Source organism: Acanthochromis polyacanthus, chromosome 2 (genome assembly GCF_021347895.1).
Source record: "Acanthochromis polyacanthus isolate Apoly-LR-REF ecotype Palm Island chromosome 2, KAUST_Apoly_ChrSc, whole genome shotgun sequence".
NCBI lineage: Eukaryota > Metazoa > Chordata > Actinopteri > Pomacentridae > Acanthochromis > Acanthochromis polyacanthus.
The window spans coordinates 15,928,121-15,949,892 of record NC_067114.1 but is presented as its reverse complement, the minus strand read 5'-3'; the positions used below and the strand labels follow the sequence as shown (position 1 = coordinate 15,949,892).

General features: G+C 38.5%; 2 protein-coding genes across 2 annotated transcripts; both read right to left on the bottom strand.

The window, feature by feature from the left end:
• Positions 1 to 534: 534 nt before the first annotated feature.
• Positions 535 to 9,927, bottom strand: vps26a (VPS26, retromer complex component A). Its single transcript, XM_022213285.2, has 9 exons — positions 9,802 to 9,927; positions 8,317 to 8,466; positions 7,645 to 7,720; positions 6,613 to 6,769; positions 5,938 to 6,102; positions 5,706 to 5,812; positions 5,404 to 5,505; positions 5,109 to 5,218; positions 535 to 3,393 (listed from the first exon to the last, which is right to left on the bottom strand). Exons 1-9 carry the CDS (start codon positions 9,802 to 9,804, stop codon positions 3,277 to 3,279), a joined length of 987 nt encoding a protein of 328 aa, XP_022068977.1. The 5' UTR covers positions 9,805 to 9,927; the 3' UTR covers positions 535 to 3,276.
• A 2,620-nt stretch (positions 9,928 to 12,547) lies between these two features.
• On the bottom strand, positions 12,548 to 19,336 carry srgn (serglycin). Its single transcript, XM_051945016.1, has 4 exons — positions 19,164 to 19,336; positions 17,346 to 17,487; positions 13,479 to 13,720; positions 12,548 to 13,371 (listed from the first exon to the last, which is right to left on the bottom strand). The coding sequence occupies exons 1-4, from the start codon at positions 19,216 to 19,218 to the stop codon at positions 13,265 to 13,267; spliced, it is 546 nt and encodes a 181-aa protein (XP_051800976.1). The 5' UTR covers positions 19,219 to 19,336; the 3' UTR covers positions 12,548 to 13,264.
• Positions 19,337 to 21,772: the final 2,436 nt, after the last annotated feature.

The window sequence follows — 21,772 nt, the reverse complement described above, 5'->3', positions numbered from 1 at the left end:
GTGACAGAATTTCTTTTTCTGACTATTGTACATTGTTTTCTTATTCATGGAGTGATAAACATCACATGAAAAAATGTCCTCAGTCAAAACCTTTCAATGTAATATGTCACTTGTAAGGCTGGCTTTATCCAAAGTTCAGATTTCTGTGGAAACAAATGCATTTCAGGGCATTTTTAGACAGAACATCACATTTGCACAGTTCAACAGAAAATTTCTGTTAACCGTCCCAGAGAACATAAAGTATTGTTGTAATTAATCAACTGAAGAAGTTTTTTCCTTCCATTGCTGGAAATCTGCAGCCAGAATTGTAGAAAAAGTTCCGTTAACCTTTAACGCACAAGCAAGAACATGTCAGTGAAATTTTAGAATTGTACTAATCTAACTGTGCAGTTACATTTTCTGAAAGCTTTCTGCTGTTACACAATGTTCTAGATGTTGATTGCAATGCTTGTTTCCATGTTTAAGATGTTAAATCCATGAGCACAATCATAAAGATAAACTCCTAAAAGAGGAAAAAAGACATTGTTAAAAAAATTCAGTATAAATCTGCTTTATTCATGATTCATTTCAGCTATATATTTGGGTTTGGTGTACATACACACACATATTATCATACACACCCACACACACGCACTCAGACACACAATGACATGGTTGGACATTGTGTAAGGATTTACATGCAGTAGATAAGACAGGGGCAGAGAGTTTTGGCTTTTAAGTGTGTCTTCATGACCTTTCACGGTATTTAAAGTTAAACAAACAAACCCTACCAGTAAGATGTGAGAAAGACAGAAAATACATCCAACAGGCAGAAAGAAAGAAAGAAAGAAAGGAAGAAAGCATTGCTTGCAAATAAATTACACAGTTCCAAACAAAAGAAAAACCCGATTACAAGGTCAACACTAGTGTGAAGGAACAAAAAAACAAACAAACCCTGAATCTGCATTCAGACAATTATGAAGTCAAACATAACTTTGTGACATAAGCTGCATATGAAAGAGACAAGTAGCAACAAATATTGTACATTTTATGATGAATTAAAATATGTAGTGTTATATAAATGACAGTATAATTTCAATTACAGACTCAGATTATCTCCGAGGCAAAGTTGTCCTTGAGTGATGCTTCAGCGTCCAAGCCCGTTTAATGCAAGGTGAAGCATTGGAGGGAAAAGTGCAAAACTGGCCGTAGATCAGATCTGAGGGGCAAAGCTGCCCATCACACAGGGCTGATAACAGTGTCTTTAAAGCAGGACCTAAACTGCCGGTCTGGGCATCACAGTGGAACATAGTTGGATGTTACAGTATATTGATACTGCATCCCTTCCAGTGCTAACAAAGCAGGCATGAGCCATTTATTACATTAGTATTGTATTCATACCAAACCAACAGGCTCAAAAACTGCACCTTAGCATAAACAAGGTGAAACTGACAGGAACAGTGAATTTACAGTCTGCCGACTATCATTTCATGTTTCGACTGAATCATTCAGAAACTGTTACTTGAATATTAAAGAACCGTCATTTTAGGTTAAAGCAGTTGCATAACTTTCTGTATATTTCAAGAAAAAAAAAAACTGAAGAAAACCGTTTTCTTACATTGACTGATTTCGCCGTTAGCAGATACAATGAGAACTTAAAGGTCGACCTAACTGACAAATAACCGCATTTTCTCAATTGCAGATGTAGTTTATCACAGTTTTGAGTTTCTTTCTCTCCCCAATTAAAGAATTTCATGTGAGGTGCTGAAGTTTAACTCTACCTTATCCGAAAAACTTACTGAGATAAACAAAAATATTTTCTTGTCTGAAATACGGGTGTACAAACATTTCAATTAACAATCAAAGATTAACCCTAAAAAAAAGCAGCATGGGAAAAGCTCAAACAAGATGCCTCGTACATGCAGACAAACAGAGAAATCACAACCGCTTGATACATTTTGGAGAAATTTCTGTTGTAAACTGATTAACATTTACAGCAAATATTCATCTTAAAAGACTGAACTCAAGTGTGAATGTGTGATACTTTAGGAACAGCAGTGAGAAGATAAGTAATCAGTTACTCAACCAACGGAAAACGGATTTCTCTCCAATATGCTGCGCTTTAAGGAGCTGTTCTGACAAATCAAGACATCTACAGACAACACTCGGCCTCTGGGTATTTGTGACGGGCCCATTTCACTCTTTCCAACATTTTCTAAACTAAACAGTTAATCGAGAACCTGCGGACTATTCAGTAATGAAAATAAGCATTTGTTGTAGCTCTATATGATGACTTTAATGTAAATAAATAATCTTATGAACTAACTGATGCTGAAATGCTAATGGCCATCTTGAATAATATTTTCCTTAATAAAATAAGCTGTGGACTGGAAGTAGAAATGTGTAAGAGTGGAATATGTTTTCATCTGATGTCAAATTAAGGATTACATCGATGTTCAGATGAATATTTCTTGCATGAAATTCCCCATTAAACCAGGCGTTTGCTTGAAAGCAGCAGTCTGTGGACAGTTTTACATACTTACAGTAACAAAAACGGACATATGGAAGAATGAGTTTAAACTCCGGTATTGAGTGTGTGTGTATGTGTGTGTGCTGACTCATAGCTCAACCTCTCACATCCTTCGTTCAGGCAGATCCACCACATCTACTTTCAATGACTGAGCAGCCCGTCCAGACTATAGAAAGTCACTTTGTAGGGGATGTGTGAGGGAGGATGGAAGAGAAAGTCCAGGAGAAGTGCTGTTCAGTATGCAAAAAAAAAAAAAAAAAAGAAGAAGAAGAAGAAGAAGAAGCTCCTGCTGCAAAACAAAGAGATAAGTGGTGCGTTGGTCTGTAGCCGTCTCCTCTTTTCTGTCTTTGCTCCTGTTTTATTATGCATTCAGCAAACTGTATGGCTTCACTTGTGTGTGCTCGAGTGTGTTTTCAGTCCGTGACGCCAGGATCAAATAGGCTGTCTCAATGTTTGTTGCTTGGGTTGGTTCGTTTTGCACTCTTGCCTTGACATTTAGCATTCTGCAGACTCGGATTGTTTGCTTGTGTGCATGTGTATGCGAGTGTGTTTCGGTCCCGTTGGACACAGTGATGGTGGGCAGCTCACATCCGAAGCTGTGACGTGGTGAGGGGGGGGGGATGTCTAAAGGTATGTTATGTGTATTCATGTATACAGACATTGCTCAGTCCAGGGAGACGGTGGGGCAGCCCTCACACCTCTGGCTGTTCAGCAGTGAAGAGCTGTGGTGCGTCTGTGTGGATTCTCAGTTCATAGCCCGGCTCCCTTCACATCTCTGGCTGCTCCGCTTCAACCGGTTGGGTTCGGGACTCGGGAGACTCGTAGCGCTGATGGAAGTTTCTTTTTCTCAGCTTCTCTGGAGCTTTTCTCCACAAAACAATCTCCTAAACACAGAGAAACAGAAGAATGAAAAATTAAAAGCCTGCAGTAAAATAAAGGACAGAGTGGTGGACAGACAGACGGAAAAAAGACGAGGAGCAATTTGACAGGAAAAGAATTTAAAAGATGTAAGAATGCATTTGTGTACTTGAATATTCTAAACAAAATCTGTCAGGGAGGCTCCACAGAGACGTCACACAAGAATTCCCTAAATGCAAGCCAGATGTCAGGATATGGCAACACATGCAGCATCACAACCCCAAAAACTCTGAATATGTCTCTCAAAAAATAAGTTAAAAAAAAATCAATCTCTGAGATTCTGACAGTTAGATAACTACTTATTTACTTAATATTATGTTAAAATGATAACGATATGATACAAATGAGGCTAAGACACTCTGAGGCGTTTGTTGTTTGTTTCCATTAAGAATAACTTGGCTCTTTTTAACTGTAAGATTAATAGAAGAAAGTCTCACCCTCAGTACAGGAGTCCACGCCACGCACAGACAACAAGTTACCACTATATATGCTACTTCTGCATTAAGGGAATTTGACTCCTACTACTACAGCAATCATGTGCTTTGATTTTAAGTATGAGTTTTTACCTCACATGTTTATTTAAGATAAAATAATTGCTTCATTGTGCTGCCAGGGGTCAAAACGCCACAAGATGCCATTGATGCATGATTGTTCACCATTAAAAATTTAAAAAATACAACTGAGGAATATTGCTCATTTTTTTTAGCAAAGCATCAAGGCACTCTCATACCAAAGCTACAAATGTTAAAAAGCCAGACAACTATCAAAGAAACAATGTACATTTGCTTAGGGAACATGCAATACATCCAAACTGTAAGCGTGGGGGAAATTTCTGATTCTTAGATGCATCGCGATTCGGACGTGGACGGATCTGAATGGATTCACAAACGTCCAAATTTCTATTATTTAAATCTGTTTATTAAAGTAATACAGAAGGTTCCCAATAATGTGGAACCACGAAGCGCAGTCATCTCTGGTAGACTCTGGGATGCGCACCTGGAGTGGACACGCCGACGTGTGCACAAAGAAAAACAAACATGGCTGACCACCCACCTCGCTGTAATATCCGAGCATTTCCTTCTAATTTAAAAGCAAACGTGTGGAAACACTTCGGCTTCTACAACGTCAACGACAGAAGCGAACTGGACAAGAGTCACGTTATATGTATGCTGTTTCACGCTAAAATAAAATATGAATTCTTATTAGGCGAGACAAAAATGTGTGTGGTGAAAAAGTACATCAATACACATAAATTAAAGATGCATCAATAATCGTTTTAGAATCGAATCGTAGCCTCTGAATAGTGATGGCTATTGAATCGTGAGGTGCCCAAAGACTCCCACCTCTACCCAAATGTAATTTCACTAATGCACAACCTGCAGGATTATGAAAAATAAATTGTCTCAAAGAGTTCTATTAGAGTGACTAATGCAGGCAGAATGCAGTCTGTCATTGTAATCAACAGCTTTAATGGAAAATTCACAGCATAAACCCCAGGAGTGTAGCAGTGAATGCAATGCAGCAGCTTTCTCACTGGCAAACAAAGCTTGTTTGTCTGTTCAAATGTCTGGTGCCAACTTTAGTACTTGATAATGCTCCTTATGTACAGTCCAACTGATAGTGTGCAGGAGAAAGTTATATATATATATTAGCTCACTGATACTGAACACAAGTGAGTTACCTGTTGTTTAAAGTATCTCCTGTCCTCCTCATCCACCAGCACCAGATTAAGGAAGTAGCGCACAGAGAACTTTTTGTTGACATCCCTCATGGTAGGTGTCAAGTCATATCCTGAGAGGAAACAGAGGATGAGATTAGCTGTCAGTCACATCTGAAGTAAAAATAGGCTCATTTCAATGTTTCAACATAACGGAAGTTAACAAGGAAAGTGATACCCTGATGATGAGATGTTACAATGTCAGCCTTGTAGATCAGCACTTCACATGCTCATTGTCAAAGAAGAGAAGAGCTCTTACCCGCCAGGAAGAGTCTGATGGGAATTGATTCTCCTTTAACTGGAGCTCCATCCATGATCTCATACTTAGCAACTGTCTCCGTCTCTGTGGTGGTACTGGGACCTAAATATTAGCACAGGATAAAACATGATAACTAACAAATGTTGCTCTTCTCAGGATCTAATTAGCTTACAGAAAAGAAAAGCATATTGCAGCTACAAAAACATCAAAGTTGTTGAATCACGGAGTTAGCATCAGTCCAGATGTGCTTCCCGTCCCTGTGTTTGATCTTATTTTTATGTGCAGCTGCCCTGGATTCTTACCGATGCCTGTTATCTCCTTCTTGATGAGCTGCAGCTCCATGTGTTGGATCTTGATCCTGACTAGCAGGAAGTAAATCTTCCCAACAATTACATCCTTGAGGTGGTATCTAACAAAGAGACACAGCAGAAAAAGCTGCTCAGACTGACTTCAGGCCATGTCTTATTTGATTTGTGATTTTGTATGGTGGCAAAGGAGACGGAATTAGAGAAGTTAAAGTGATGTTGATCTTACTTGGATTTATTGTATTCAAACTCGATGTGAAGACAGTCTTCTATGCCGACCTCCATCTTGATCGAGTTGTTGATGTCCGGGTAGGTGGCTAATTGGTGGACAATTAACTCGTATTCCTTCACTAAGTCAGACAACCGACGAACTATTGTCACCCTGAGAAAATATCTGCAAGAAGAAAACACAGACACCCCAACTCATGAAAGTGAAATTGAAAACATGCAATATGCTAGCACTTGAAGATGACGTCCTAAATTTGAATTCAAAAATATAGGACCATTAATACAATAGTTCATAAAAAACACTTTGATGAAAAACACAAACATTTTAAATTGTGAACCTGTAGTCAGCAAAAACTTTCATATTTTACTTAAAACTCTACATAAAAACACTATCAATGTAGACAAATTAATCAAATATCAAATAATTTCAGCACTGCTGATTCCAGTACCAATTACATCAATACATTAATTTATATTTATCTGGTAACTGTAACAGATGAGCAACAACAAAGTTCCCTTATACACTGCCTCTGTTGGAAGACAGAATCTGAATACTATATTTTGTAAGTTCTTTGCCTTTCAGAAACATCAAGAGTGATATGGGTTCACAGGTCATAAATCATCACATTGAACCAATATGCAGTTTCTTTTGTGTCAAAACACATTATTAATGTACCTTAGTCTGACATTGGCTCCAGTATAGGACTCGTAGGGCTTCTCCACCTGCATGAACTCAAAGTCGTAGCTCCTGTTCTGGGTGAGCTCTCCGGGTAAAGCCAACTCTTTGACCAAGTCCACAAACTCATGGGTGTTGCTCTTATCAGAAAACAGTTCTGAAATACAGCAGAGGGAATTTAGAGTGGTTTGTGGCCCAGATGATGTGTAATTCTAGATGGTTTAAAGACCCTACAGAAATATATATATATATATATATATATATATATATATATATATATATATATAACTTTTATTTCAAGATCTCACACTTTCAGCACACTTCACTCATTAACCTCCTGCTGCTGCAAATACAGTTGAGGAGGCTTTAGCTCCACAATGGCAGACTGCACATGACGACCACATGCCCTGTTAAACCTTTTAGCCACATGAGAAAGTCCACAGCATAGTGTTTACAAGTAGTTTTCCAGCTAAAACGCCTGATCCACTCGATTAGCATTTCAAATATTTGCTGCACAGTGGCTCGGTGGTTAGCACGTTTTCCCTGCAGCTAGAAGATCCTTAGTACGAGTCCTCGCCTTCCTTGGATCTTTCTGCATGGACTTTGCATGTTCTCCCTGTGCATACCTGGGTTTTCTCCGCGTACTATGGCTTCCTCCGACAGTTCAAAAATATGCTCAGGTTAATTGGCGATTCTAAACTGTCGTACTTGTGAATGCAAGTGTGACTGTTTGTCTCTATATGTAGCCCTGTGACAGACTGGCGACCTGTGCAGGGTGTACCCTGCCTTCACCCTAAGTCAGATGGAACAGACTCCTGCCTTGCGACCCTACTGAGGATTAAATGGTGTATAGATAATGGATAGATGTATGGATGGTTGCATGAGCCACTTTAGAGGTTCTTAACCTTAAAGTGTGAGCACAGTCCTATTAACAATTTAGAGCAATAAAACAGTCAGGGAAGTCTTCCATAATTACGAATATCAAGCCCAAATATATCCCCATACACTTTATGCCACTTCAGTCATGCTCACCTATCTGTCCCACAAACTCGATGCGGATGCCCTGATGCTCCAGTCGCTTTCCTCCCTGCTTCACATTTAGATTCACCTGGCAAGGAAACATTTGTTAAAAACAATTATAAACTAAAAAGCATGTTGTCACGAGGCCAGTTTGCCAATATTCCCCACACACAAAAATGTGACATGACAGCTGTCAACATTAAACAATCCAAAACATCGACCATTTTGGAGCGACATGTAAATATCTAATATCTTTCCACTCAAATCTGCTGCAGCAGCACTGATATGAAGATTATAGTTCACACTACTTTAATTTGATTTTGTATGAGGTGACAGAAGACGCAAACAGAAATGAAGTAATATTGGACAGGCGGCAAGATTACTTAATAATGCTGTTATATCAGCTGATATATTTGTGGGCTCTAAACACAGGGCTTCAATTCCTCCCAAAGCCAGAGCACATCTGGCACACTCATCAAAAGAATGTTAATTTCCCACTGGAGTCAGTTAAAGAGAGAACCTCAAAATAGCATGGCAGAGAAGTCCATTATCTGCTGACTGAGTACAGTTAACTGCTAAGTAAATTGACAGCATATTTAAACCATGCTTCATATTGGGCTGGATCCCTATATTAAATCTTGGAGCTCTGCACCTTGCTTTATGAATAATGCAAACTCAGTTTACCTTGCCAGAAACAGACTCTCCATCGTAGAACAGGTAGTGCTTCTCCACTTTACCATCTTCTGTCTTCAACTCAGCCGTCTTTCTGTTCTCTGCGTCGTTCAGCAGTACGTCTATCTCACATACCGGCCCAAACAAACCTCCCAGGAAACTCTGAAGACACAAAGCACAAGAATATGAAACACAGAATTACAGAAAACAGGAGGACCAGAGCAACGAGCATATGAGATGTGCAAAGGTGCTTGTTTTAATACTAAAATGACTAAGCACTTTTATAGTCATTAAGCAGAGTTGTAAGTTAGAAAGAGCAAAAAGCATAAAATGCACATTTCAGTTGCAGACTTCAAAACTCATTCAGCTTCATAAAGTTCAACCTTTAGGTGAGAGGTCGAAGGCAACAAATTGAAGATTACTACGCACTAATTCTTGATAAAAGAGGCTAAAGCATTATGCAGGTTTTCAAATCTTAAATAACGGTAACTACAGGGTGTGTTTTCAGGTTTCCAGCCACACTAATGTGCAACAGAATTTGTTTACACGCAACTCAATGACTCTACTGACAGACAAATAGGATGTGGCAATAATGAGAAACACCACCACAGCTGCCAAGGCAACATCCCTCACAGTGTGCACACAGACTGGACTAATGGGTTTGCTCTGACACAATTACAGTCTGAAGCCGCGATCAAGTGAACTCTCACAATTCCATTTCCTCACCATACTAGCAGAATGACAACAGCTATTATTTCCATAACAAACCAGTCACTCCTCAGCAGCTGCACAGCCTCATTATTTTCCCCTGAGCTGGCACGAAGTCACAAACACATGCTTCAACATGCAGGAGCAGCAAATCTGGAGGAATTGGTCCAGTCATCAGGATGTCAGGACAGACAGAGGATGCATTTATAGCACAGAGGATTCTGTTTTAAAATGTCCTAAATAAACTCAAACAGCAACACAGGAGCAATAAACACACAATTCTACATCACAGCAGTTGTGTAACAACTTGCAATTAAAGCACTCCTGTCCTTACATGCCTAAGCAAACAAGGACTTTCCAAACAGCAAGTCTTTCAAGGAGAACAAATAATTTCCAGGAGCTGTTGCTGTAATCAACATGCATGTGACGGTCCAACTTCACATCACACGGAGCTGCTAACACCGAAATTTAATTTAGCTACCTAGCAGTTGGACCTACCGAGAACACAAATCAAATGCGATTACTTTAGTTATTAAAGAAAGCTAGAAGTTTCTGTTATTATATAGCACAGTCTCTGAGCTGTTAGCTAGCCAAAACAGCAGTGAGAAAGTCGGCCTCGTACTGAAGCTAACTAGACCAGCCCAGCTAGCTTCCCTGTCAGCTTCAAACATTAAACATCTGCTGCCAGCCGAGACAACTAGTTCGTGGAAATGTTGGGTTTTTATAAACACACACACCACGGTTTGTTTCAGTACAGTCCGAGTAGGGGATGCTTGTTTTTCTACTTACCATCTCGGCCGTCTAGACAGTGGAAGCTAACAGCTAGCCTCGCTCCGTGTAGCCAGTCTGTCTGAACCAGGACTAGTAGCAGCGGGCTCAGCGTCATGTGACCCGGGTCATGTGTGTGTGGGCGGGGACAGGGGGCTCCATCACAGGTTGGCAGCTCTTTCTGAAGACGCCCAAAGACACTATTGACAGCATAATAATCAGAAAAGGGAATTTGAAAGTAAAGCTTTGGTACAGACATCAAATCACACTATTAGTCTGCTTAGTTTATTTATTGTTTCCCAATATTCAGAGTCTAAATTTTAGTCACAGCTAGTGTTGGTAATACGTTTTTGATACCAATGTCAAGATTTGAGAAAAAACACTTTCAACTAATCAGTGACACAAGTGTTTGACCAAAATGCTTAACTGAGATGAAAATGAAGTTTATCACTGCTCCCAAGTGGACAAATAAATGATAACACTTCTACCACTGCTGCTGGCTTCATATTCTCTACTGGGGTGTTTCACTGGAAACTAACAGGGATCTTCTCCTCCCTATCTGTTTGTTTGTTTGTTTTTAATGGCAAAATATGGATTTTTGAAATGGCATCTGTGGAATTCTACACTGAAGTGCTTTTTGAAATATTTTTTGAGGCAATGTTATGACAATGTCTCAAAAAACTGTTAATGAGACTTAAACTTTTATTTCTCACCGTGCCATCGATTCATAATCTGCAACACTGGACAAGGAGATCGAATATGCTCAGATTGTGGTTGAGTTGAAATATGAAAAATGAAATGAAGCTGTCAGAGAAGTTCCATCTTCGGGCACACATTAACACAAAATGAGGACACAGCTAGTGATATTATCTGAACCATTGTTGAGTGTGTTTGTTTTTTTTTTTTTAGATAGAAGGCAAACAACTTCTCTCACATTAAGCTGTTTATCTTCTAATATCAGTGTCTCAAAAGAATCTTGTACAAGGAACTTTTCTGTTTGGAAAAGCCTCCCAGAAAAGGATGAGTCTGATATGAACAGAATGTCTTCTACAGTATGGTGAAATGTGATTGGCTAAAGGTGGGGATAAACCGTGGTTTAGACTTAGTTCTCCCATTAGTTGGTGCACAGATATGTCCATATCTCTTGGCACATGATTCATCCAATCTGCAGGAGCCACACCTGTAAAATGAACCCTCCTACAAACCTCTTCCTGCTCTCTACCTGTTAGTCTTATTTGTTAGCTGTGATGTGATGCAGCTACTGGTGGCATGTCATTGGGAGGATTATTATGGTTTCCACCCTTAAACAACCTTCAGCTAGCAGTTTCAGTGCAATTAGTTGCTACCTTATGAGGAAAAGTAAAGCCAGTCTCTCTGTCTTTTTGGTATGTGTGTGTGAAAACACTCTTTGCACTGACGTGTGTGTGTGCAGCTGTAACTTTCCAGCTTAACCTGTCAGTAACCATCATGTATTCAACCCTTCACAACCTGGGGTTAATGCTCTCCCTCTATTCAGGTCAACACAACTCATACATTAAATACACAATAAATGGTGATGTGATATCATTTTCATTATTCAGCTGGCAGTGCCTTAAAAAACTAGATTCTAACACCATATACTAGCAGATCTTAACATTACATGATTGGTAATATGTTGGTGAATCATATTATGTATGCGGATGATCTTGTGATCTTCAGTCCCTGCAGTGCTGGTCTCCAGCAACTTCTTAAGGTCTGTTCTGAATATGGTTCTGTTCATGACATGAAATTTAATACAGATAAGAGTGTGGTCATGATTTGTAGAACTAAGGAGGACAAATGTCGAATGTTTCCTACTTTCAAATTGGCAGGTAATAATTTGAGAGTTGTGAGCAAAGTTAAGTATCTTGGGCATTTCATTACCGACCAGCTGCAGGATGACCAAGACATTTACAGGCAATGCCGGGCTTTATATGCTCAAGTAAATAGTTTGCTTGCACTCCTCTTTATACTGCCCACTTGTGGTCTAATTACAGCAAAGCAAGCCTACGTAAACTCCAGGTTGCTTATAATGATGCCATGAGAATGCTGCTGAGAAGACCACGATGGTGTAGCGCCAGCGAGATGTTTGTGGCTGCAGGTGTTAATACGCTGCATGCCACACTGAGGAATTCTGTGTATAAGTTTATATGTCGACTGAATTACTCAAGAGAACAGAATAATTATGGCATTGACTAGCATCAAATTTAGCACTACACGCTATCTGTCCAAGATATGGAAGCATTGGTATAGTAATCTCCTCTTAGGTAATTGACTTTTTATTTGTTTTTTAATTGTTCATTGTGTATATGTTGTGTTTTATTTTTTATGTACTGTTTTTTGCTCTTATCTGGACCACTGTGTCTGTAATAAAGTTTATATATATATATATATATATATATATATATATATATTACAAAACGAGACCGATAAAATGCTTTTAAATATAAAACACTTGGAGACAAACATTTTTAAACAAAGTGATTTTCATTGAACTTTCATAACCGATGGAGCAGAGTATCAAACTGTCAATGGGCATTTTAAGAAAAGAGTTATCTCGGAAAATATTTAATATAGCTCATTTTTCACAGATCTTTATAGATATACACATTTAATGCTACAAAAACTCCAGGCAAACCAGGCACAGTCGAGCAGAAATTGTTGTCAAGATGTGATGTTTTGACTGGAATGACCCCTAAGAGAACAGATATCAGAGTAATTTCAATAAAATGCACCAGAAACTCTCGGATACTGTTGTTAGAAATCCTTTATTTATAGAAGTATCTCAAATGCAAATTAGATAACGCGGTGTGTGTTGAATTAATACATGTTCATAGTACATATTTTGAACATGTTCCAGTCCATTTCTCAGGGGATTTTTGGTCCTCAAGATTATTTTATTCAACCTTGTAACCAGAATACATTGCATTATCCTTCTGGGTAAGTGCTAAGTGTCACAATTTTTGAGACAAAAGGAACAAATACTACTTAAAAACAGTCTTTGTTTTTATGTTTCTTAAAAGAGCACATCCCTTTTAGCTTCAAAAACAAGGTTGGAAGCATACAGAGTGAGCAATACTTGGACAAAGGCGTCATCTTATTGCACTGGTATTACAAAGATTTAAAAGCAAATTTTAATTTGTATTAAAAAGCATATTACAACCTTTTATTTCACAGAAAGCAAAAATACAAATCAATGCCAGCTTAGACTAAATTAAAATGTGTATAGTGAGACGTTTCATTGATGCAGACCAAATCGTATACTTTGGCATCCTTTTTTTAACATTTGTTCTTTTGCCCCTGAAGAAAATAATTTCCACAAAGAGAATACAAAATATATGTTTGGCCTTTGTCTGACTGACCAAGGTTTTCCAGCAGGTGGTGATGTAAAATTAGTTGTACGATCTGAGTAAACAGAATTAAAACAGATGCCAGCCGCTTGTGTGTCTTTGAGTGGGTGTACGGTCTACAGCTGTAGGAGGTGGTCTTCTTTGAGGTCCTTCTCTGCGGGCTTTGCCTCATCAGCTAAAGAACGGCTGGGGAACAACTTCCTCATGGCATCTATGCGTCCATCTACAAACAGGAGAAAACAAGGACAGGTCAAATGACATGAAGCAGAAAAAATATAAGGCGACATAGAAACCTAAAGAATCCATGCAACTCATTTCTCCTATAAATACCTTTGTATAGCTCAGCTTCTGGCTCTGTCCAGTAGTCTCCGGAGCCCGTCTCACTCGCAGCAGGCGAGGCATTGTCTGCCATGTATAGATCTTCAACTGCAGAACCTTCATACCCAGAACCTTCCTCTTCCGGGTATACAAAAGGAGACTCCCCCTCCTGACCGATCATTTGATCTTCTTTCTCATCCACCTCCGCGTAATCTTCCATCAGTGGACTGTCATCCTCCACAGGCTCTGCCTCTCTGGAAACAGAAGGAAGTTGAGATATAGAAAAACATTGATTGAGTTTGGCTATTGACTTATTTAAATATATCTCTTTGTAGCTCTTTGTAGCAGAGTTTTTTGCTAATTATTCTTTTTCATAAATTTTCAAGCAAAAATGCCTAAATATGCTGGAGCTCCTCTCACTTGACAATTAATGCTTCTCCTCATAATATTTAATTGTATAATGTACCAGAACACCACTCCATGGTTTTTAATATAATATAATACATTAGACATTTTTTTCTCGATATTCTGAGGTTTTGTCTGACCATTCTGCTCACTCTGCTTACAGTTTTATCATATTTATTGGTTTATGCCGTTCAGTGAACTGACATAATTTCAACTAGAATGAGAGTTTAATAGGATAGAATGAGCAAAAACATCCGCATTTGTTCATGGCCTTTAAATTGTTGTCAGGGTAGCATGGTAACAGTGCTTAAAACATCATTCTTGCTACTAATGAGGATTTTAAAGCAAAATGGAAAGAGCAAATGTCTGTCTGTTTTTCTGGAGTAATTCTACTGTTTTGCCCTCAAAAAAGCAATGGTTCCTAAATGGTTCTTGATAAGGCTCTTTAAAGTGCCATCACTAACTAAAGAAACTCTTTATTTGGGGGATGGTTTTTAATGTAGTTCTTAAAGGTGCTAAAGGTTCTTGATTGTTATTGGAGCTATTTGGTTTGGTGGCAGCATAACATTATAGCTGCAACTATCAATGACCACAGTTACTTTCATTACTGATTAAGCATTTGGTCTATAAAACATCCAAAAACAGTTATTTAGTTAGATATATGCCCATAACAATTTCCCACATCCCATGCTGTCATACCATATTACACTGTTCTGTCTGGTCAACAGTCCAGAACCCAAAATACATAATGGAGTCTAATGGAGGGAACCCAGAAATGCTTCAAAATCTTACATTACTGATTAAAAATTATTCATGATTATTGATTATTATTAAAACAATTATCAAGTCCTGGTGTCAAAAAAGAACCAAGTGGGCTCACACAGAACCATCTTCAAAACAATTCCTTAAAAATACTATTCTTGCTAAAGTTCTTTGCTGTGCCATAAATGGTACCTAAAGGAACAATTTTTGATGGTTCTTTGAGGCACGTCTGGGGGTGCTTTGAAGAACCGCTTCAAGAAATGTTTCTTTAAAGGTGCTTAGTGACAGTATAAACAATTTATCTTTGCCATCACTGCAAAGAACCATTTCTGGTTTCAGTTAAGAGACATTTTTTGTTTGTTTTTTGTTTTTCAAGCAGGCAAAAATCTATAAAATCAGCCCTGACTGAATCTAACTCAAACTTCTATGGCGGCAGATGTTCTGTGAAGGGTTAATGAAATAAATTAAAACACATGTTTACATGTGATCTGGTGCTTCACAAATACGTCTGTCTTGCTGGCATGGCACCTAGGCGGATATAAAACAATAGACCAGAAGCAGCAGCCCACCAGACGGCACAGCCCACTTCCTCTGAACACTTCCTCCTGAGTTCCTGTTCAATGTGAGACAGAAGAACGAGGCCTGCTGCTGCTACTGAAGTCCTGCTGACTTTAAGTAAGCTTTTAAATAAGATGTAGGAGGCCAGAAAACGCAGACATCCCACAAGTATAATATTTGTTTTCTGAGGCTGTCCACATTCAATCACTCTGTTGGCAGCCATCCTTCTGACTGCTGTCCCTGACTTTCCTTTGAGTATCTGTAATCGCAGACCATTTATAGCACTGTTTACAGAAGCTTCACAACTATGTAATCCAATTCTAAGCTTCTGTGGAGAACTTGTAGTAGAGTTGTACAGTTACCTGCTGGGAATCTATGTGGTGCTACAGCTGCTTACATCCATTCACTGTGTGATTTAAATGACACCATACATAGTCTGTAACCGGACAAAATGTGATCTGTGTTATTCATTTTTGAAATCTTTTCTTTAAAAAAAAATAGTGCAATTAACTGATACCATTGGTGGTTAAGAGGAACTCCAAAACAGGAAACTGAGGCCTGAGACCAGGACTGTGATACTTGGGCTTTTCTCACCAAAAGAAAAAAAAAAACACACTTTTTTTTCACACATATGCTGTCCTACACCAAACACACAAACAGACATACACATGCAATTCTCTACTGGCATTCAGTAATTCTAAAAGATCACAGAAGTTTAACTAAGTTAACACTAAGTTTTCAAACTAAAAAATAATTTCTGACTCATTAAAGTTTGTGAAAATTCAGTGTGAAACAGAAGTTGAACTCAGATTACTCTGTTTTTCATTGTTAAAACTTGTCAAGACATTTAGAATCTAAATGAAGCCCTCAAACTAAATGTGGTTCACTGACCTGCTTTAATGCTCAGAAAAACTGATCAACAACTAAACTCAAATAATATGTGCAATTATAAAGTATTGAATTTCTGTCTATAAAGATGGGGCTTAACCTATCCTGACATCAGGTCAATCACAGACTGACAAATATTAACATAAATGATGGTTTCTGTTTCCTTTCTGTACTTTAAATGGGTCAACATACCGCACATTATGAGCCTCTAATTATTCAAAAATAAACTGTATAAATGTTGTTTGTAGACACTGTTGAGTAGAAGCAAGAATGAAATTTAATAGAAACATAAAAGTAAGTCATGCAATAAGTGGATTTCCTTTTACTACATCATTATGAGAACATTTCGTATGACTAAGTCGACTGTTTCAACAAAGGTTGGCTCCACTTCCTCTGCACTGGAGTCTGTAGGATGCAGAGCACAAGTTCGCCTCAAGCAAGCACTTTGAGCAAAGCAAACATTTCACCGCAAACACTGCAGCAGCATGGAGATATAAATGTAGAATAGGTTGATATTCATGAATTTCCATTTTACTTTTGCTCTATGCTGCAATTTACATACAACATGTTTCTAAATGTTGCTGTTGTTTTGACATTTGGTGTCAGCTACGATTTCTCTGTAGTTTCATGACATGTATTTTGTATACTACACAAAAAGCTTTACTTTAACTCTATCAGGCAAAATTTAAATAATCTAAATTAAATTCTCCAACGCAGAGAAAAGACCAACATTCTTCACAACCATTTCAGACAGTGTAGAAGCAAAGCAAAACTGGCCATAGATCCGCTGCTTTAAACTCTAAATATTCCTGCTCCTGTGCTTTGTGACAGTGACAAACACATCATGAACTCCTCAGGTCTTTTCTACTCCAGCTATAACCTCTCTGCCCTCTCTCTGTCTTTCTTTATTCCTCCACGTTGTCTCCTATTTTGGCTTTTCTTGGCTGCCTACCTCACACTTAAATGCTCTCGCAAACACACAACACGTGAACACACACGGCTATACACGCACACAGAGATTGTGTTGCTGGAGTTGAGTTAACCAAGGTGACAGATCCAAGGCAGCATCAGCATTTCTGCATTCAAAGTCTGCATTTGTCTGACAGCAGCATTGTATGACGATGACGTTTTGTTTTTCCAGACTCATTTTTAACGTGGATGTGAACTTGCTGCTACCAAGCAACTCGCAAAGGAAAAAAATCTTCACATCCCAGATTTGAACACTCTCATAGGGAATGTACATTAACACAACCCATGAACACTTACAGATACTGTGCAGCAGAGGCAGGCAGTTTGGCGGGCAGGTCTGGACTCCAGGCCATTTTTGGGGTCTGTTGAATCACACAGTTGGCCTCACCGCCCTCAGGGTTACATTTTACAAACTTATACACAGCAGTGCTTGGTGCTCCTACAGAGAGAAAAATATCACTGATGTTTAATTTCTGTGTTTTGCCCCAATGCAACATTAAGTACAGCAGTTCATTACAGTCAGGCTGTTCTTTGGCAACATCTCGTTGCTCATCTGGATCTGTTCAGTGTGACAATTAATGTTTACTAGTTCCACATTTGGAGGGTTTCAGGAGATTACAACATTATTCTGCAACACGGTAAAGTAACGGTTGCCCTAATGGGCTTCAGAGATGTTTATTCACTTCAGTAATGTGTAGGAATAGGAAGTAGCAGTGTTGCAACTTTTTTTCAACACATCGCAGCAAGTGCATCACCGAGCTTTTCTGATGAAATGTCATTGCTACAGCAGGCGAGATTTGCACTGAGGAAGTTTGTTGAAAGCAAAATTCATGTTAATCCTGTGATTGTCAGGTCTTAGTGATTTCTGTTGGGAGTTCTCTTATGGATTAATAAACTCTTCATCAAACAGGATTGACATAATTCTGTCTACTTCCTGCTTTGCCCACTGTGATGATGGAATTGTTTGAAAGTTTTAGAAAAGCTTCATGGCTCTTAAAAAAAGTTGAGACACTAATGAAGCATTTTAATTTGTTTTCAAAAGTAGAATTCCCTATTAAAATGTGAGTATGATATGTGACAGTGTGACATCTAGATAAGTTGTATGGGAGGCTTCCTGTGACGACTGTGAGTAATATGCTGCCTAATATACACTGATGATAAACTGTTTAGTGTCTCTACAGTTTATTAGTTCTTTTTGCCGAATAAAACCTTTATGTCGCTGCTGTTCTAATTTAGATTCAGCTGGAAAGTGTCATATTATTAGAAGAAGAGATGAATCGAGTATTGTTGAAATTAGCTATTAAACTGTCTTAGTCTGTCTTATTGGTATTATGCAAATACAGAAAAAAAATACATCGCAAGGAATATTGAAGACATTTGGGTTGAATAAATACTTCTAAGCAGGCCTCTAATATCACTTCTGGCATCAGGGGTTTGCCACTAATTAATGCCAGATACAATTCAGTAAAAACACAGTTATTTGGGTTTTCCCATCCTGACTCCTTCCTATTTGTCAGAAAATGACACTATCCCTAAGTGTCATGGGGAAAGTTCAGAAAGTCCCCTTCACAAATACAGAATGTCCAACAAGCCATGTATAAACTGCACTTGGAAAGCGAAACACATTTGCTTTTTTCTCTATTTAACGTAAGTCGAAGCAGGCAGGGGATCTACATACTTTAATATTACATCATAGCAAGTTATGGTTAAGTACACAATATCTGAGTTGTGGAAGTTATGTTTTAATTTCCCAGGGTTACACAGGTTTTTTTATTTTATTTTCTGCTGTACATGTGGGGAGAATGGGGATCGAGGCTACAGAACCCATATCAAAAAAAGAACGAAGATTATGAATGACTCATAGTTACTAACAGTAATCACATTCTGCTGACAAGGAGAGACAGATATGAGTGGGGAGTGACAGTAAGTCGTTTTTGCTTGTCAATCAAAGACCCCTAGTGGCCCTCAGGATTCAGTTTGGGCACCCACTGCTCCGTTACGCACTTAATCTGCCAGCATGTGAAGCGTCTCTCCTTGTTGTTTCCCCTACAACCTGTCCAAGGAAAGCGACATTTATCCCCACAGGAAGAGCCAGAAAGTTAACTGTCGACTTACCTTTTCCGTTATGTAACGCGAGGCAGGAGATAAAGAGGAGCAGAACAAGTTTCATCCTCGAATTAGTCTTTTCGTCCGCAAAACACGCAAATATAAAAATCACTCCTTTCACAAACGAGGCGTCTTTGCGCAGTGAAGAATGACAGTAAACTGCCTCAGACAGTCCCCTAAAAGAGCTCAGCCCTCCGAGTGCGTCATGGTTTCCTGAAGTCTTCTGGTGCCGAAAAGTGGTTGAACATCCTCAGTGGAAACTTTCACATTAGTTGCCTCAAATATCAGATATCAGGTCGGCGTTTGCGCAACGACGCACTTAGGCTAAGGAAATGCCAAAAGATAGCAGCCAAGATCCAATCTGTGTGTTTTTGACAGAGAGGAAGCAACAATTTCTCTTAATTGGCTGCCGTAGAGATAAGAAAACGACATCAGCGTTGAGAGCTTCTGCTTTCATAGTCACGCATTTTACCTTTGTTTTTTTTCTTTTTCTTTTTAGCTCAGTTCCAGAGTGACAAATAAATGTTTGTCCGTCTCCTCTTTACTTTCTTAGTTCAGGATTCTCCTCAGCTTAATTTTGCTTTCTTCTTACTTCACAGAACGAAACAGTAAAATGAGACAGAGACCCAAAATCCCTCAGTAGCCATAAACTACCACCACAAAATCAACTTATCTATTCAGAGTAACACAGGCAAAAGCAGTTATGATCAACTATAGACAATATTATAGACAATATTAACATTGAAAGAGTGTATGAAAACAAATTTCTAGGTATATTACTGAACCACAAAATCTGCTGGAAAGCCCATATAAGACATGTAAGAACAAAGATTGCATGCAGTATTGCAGTACTAGGTAAAGCAAGACATCTTGGACTACAAATCATTAAACCTCCTGTATTGTTCACTTGTTCTGCCATATCTCAACTATTGCGTGGAGATTAGGGGTAACACCTACAAAACTCATTTAAAGCCACTATGCATATTACAAAAAAGAGCCATCAGGATAGTTAACAAGGCAGGATATCTGGATCACACAAATTAACTGTTTCTACATTCCCGCCCCATGAAGTTCATGGATCTTGCAGAGTATAAAACAGCATTATTTATGTTTAAAGTGAGAAACAATTTACTGCCGGGTAATTTACAAAAAATGTTCAGTGATAGAGAGGGGGGTTATAATCTAAGACGAGGGCTTAATCTAAAAGTAAAATTTGCTAGTTCGACACTGAAAAGCATGTGTATTTCGACTTGTGGAGTGAATTTGTGGAACGGATTGCCTGCAGAGGTGCAGTGCAGTCCTGACATGAACCACTTCAAGAAAATATATAAAAATCTAATATTTGGGACATATAGGGATGAGGAGAGCCTGTGTTGACCCACTGTTCAGGCGTCTCTGTGGCCCTTGTGAGCCTCAAGTTGTTTTCAATTTTCCAATTACAATTTAGAGATGCATTTTCTGTGAGCTTGTACGTACAGGTCTAAGTGTATGTATGTATATATATATATATATATATATATATATATATATATATATATGTATATATATATGAGTGCATGTGTATGTATGTATGTATGTATGTATGTATGTATGTATGTATGTATGTATGTATGTATGTATGTATATAAATATGTACACTTTTGGTAAATTGTATTATCTTGTTGGACTGGTAATGGGGGGGGGGGGGGTAGGAGTTTTATAAGTTTTACACTTCTTCCTACTCCTTTTCGGACAGTGCTGATTTGTTTATTTTTTTCTTTCTCTTTTTTTCTCTTTTGTTTTAATCAATGTTCGAAATAAACTTTTCATTCATTCATTCATTCATTCAACTCTAAGCAGGCCATAGGTCACTACAGGTTTGATGACCTTTAAGCTCCACCAACACCTCATCAACAATCCTCAGCCTCATCTCCTCAGATACCTAAGACCCACTGATCTGTTCCCTCTTTATATGTTAGCATTCTTTCGAGTTCCTGTGCCTTGTTTTCGTTATATTTGTGACTCACATTTCCTGCAGATGCTTGTCATTTGGTCGAATGCTATCAAGTACATTTACTCATGTTCTGCCCTTGAAGGTTTCAGAAACTAAAATTTTATTTGGGGAACTTAGAAGCATTTTTTTGGTCACTTTATAGTTTGCTCCACTGCATGTTAGAGAGATTTGATGCTTCTAAAAGGTGTATTTTGAAGATTAACAAGTCCAAACAGGATTTGAAGGAGTTAAAATATTAAAGTGCTGCTTATGTTTGGAATTAAGTATTCAAATATTACATGCATAATCAAAATAACAATAACGGAAAAACTAAAATGTACTTTTTACACTTCAGCTTCTGTTGCAAAGACTGGAAGGTGCCTGTGTGTGTCCATATGTGTTTGCTTCTGTGATATAACTTTGTGCTGGTAAACACAAGTTGAGGCATTTCAAGACCTGACACCGGGAATGTTGTGTCGCCTCGGGGACTTGAAGAATATTCATCAGACTAAGTCCATTGACGATGACTCAGAAGTTACTCAGTGCGCTACTGTGCTGTAGCGAAGACATAAATACGCAGTTGTTGCTCATGTTGCAAGCATGTGATGCAAAATGTGTGTGATTTTCAGGAAGTGTTGATGATGGA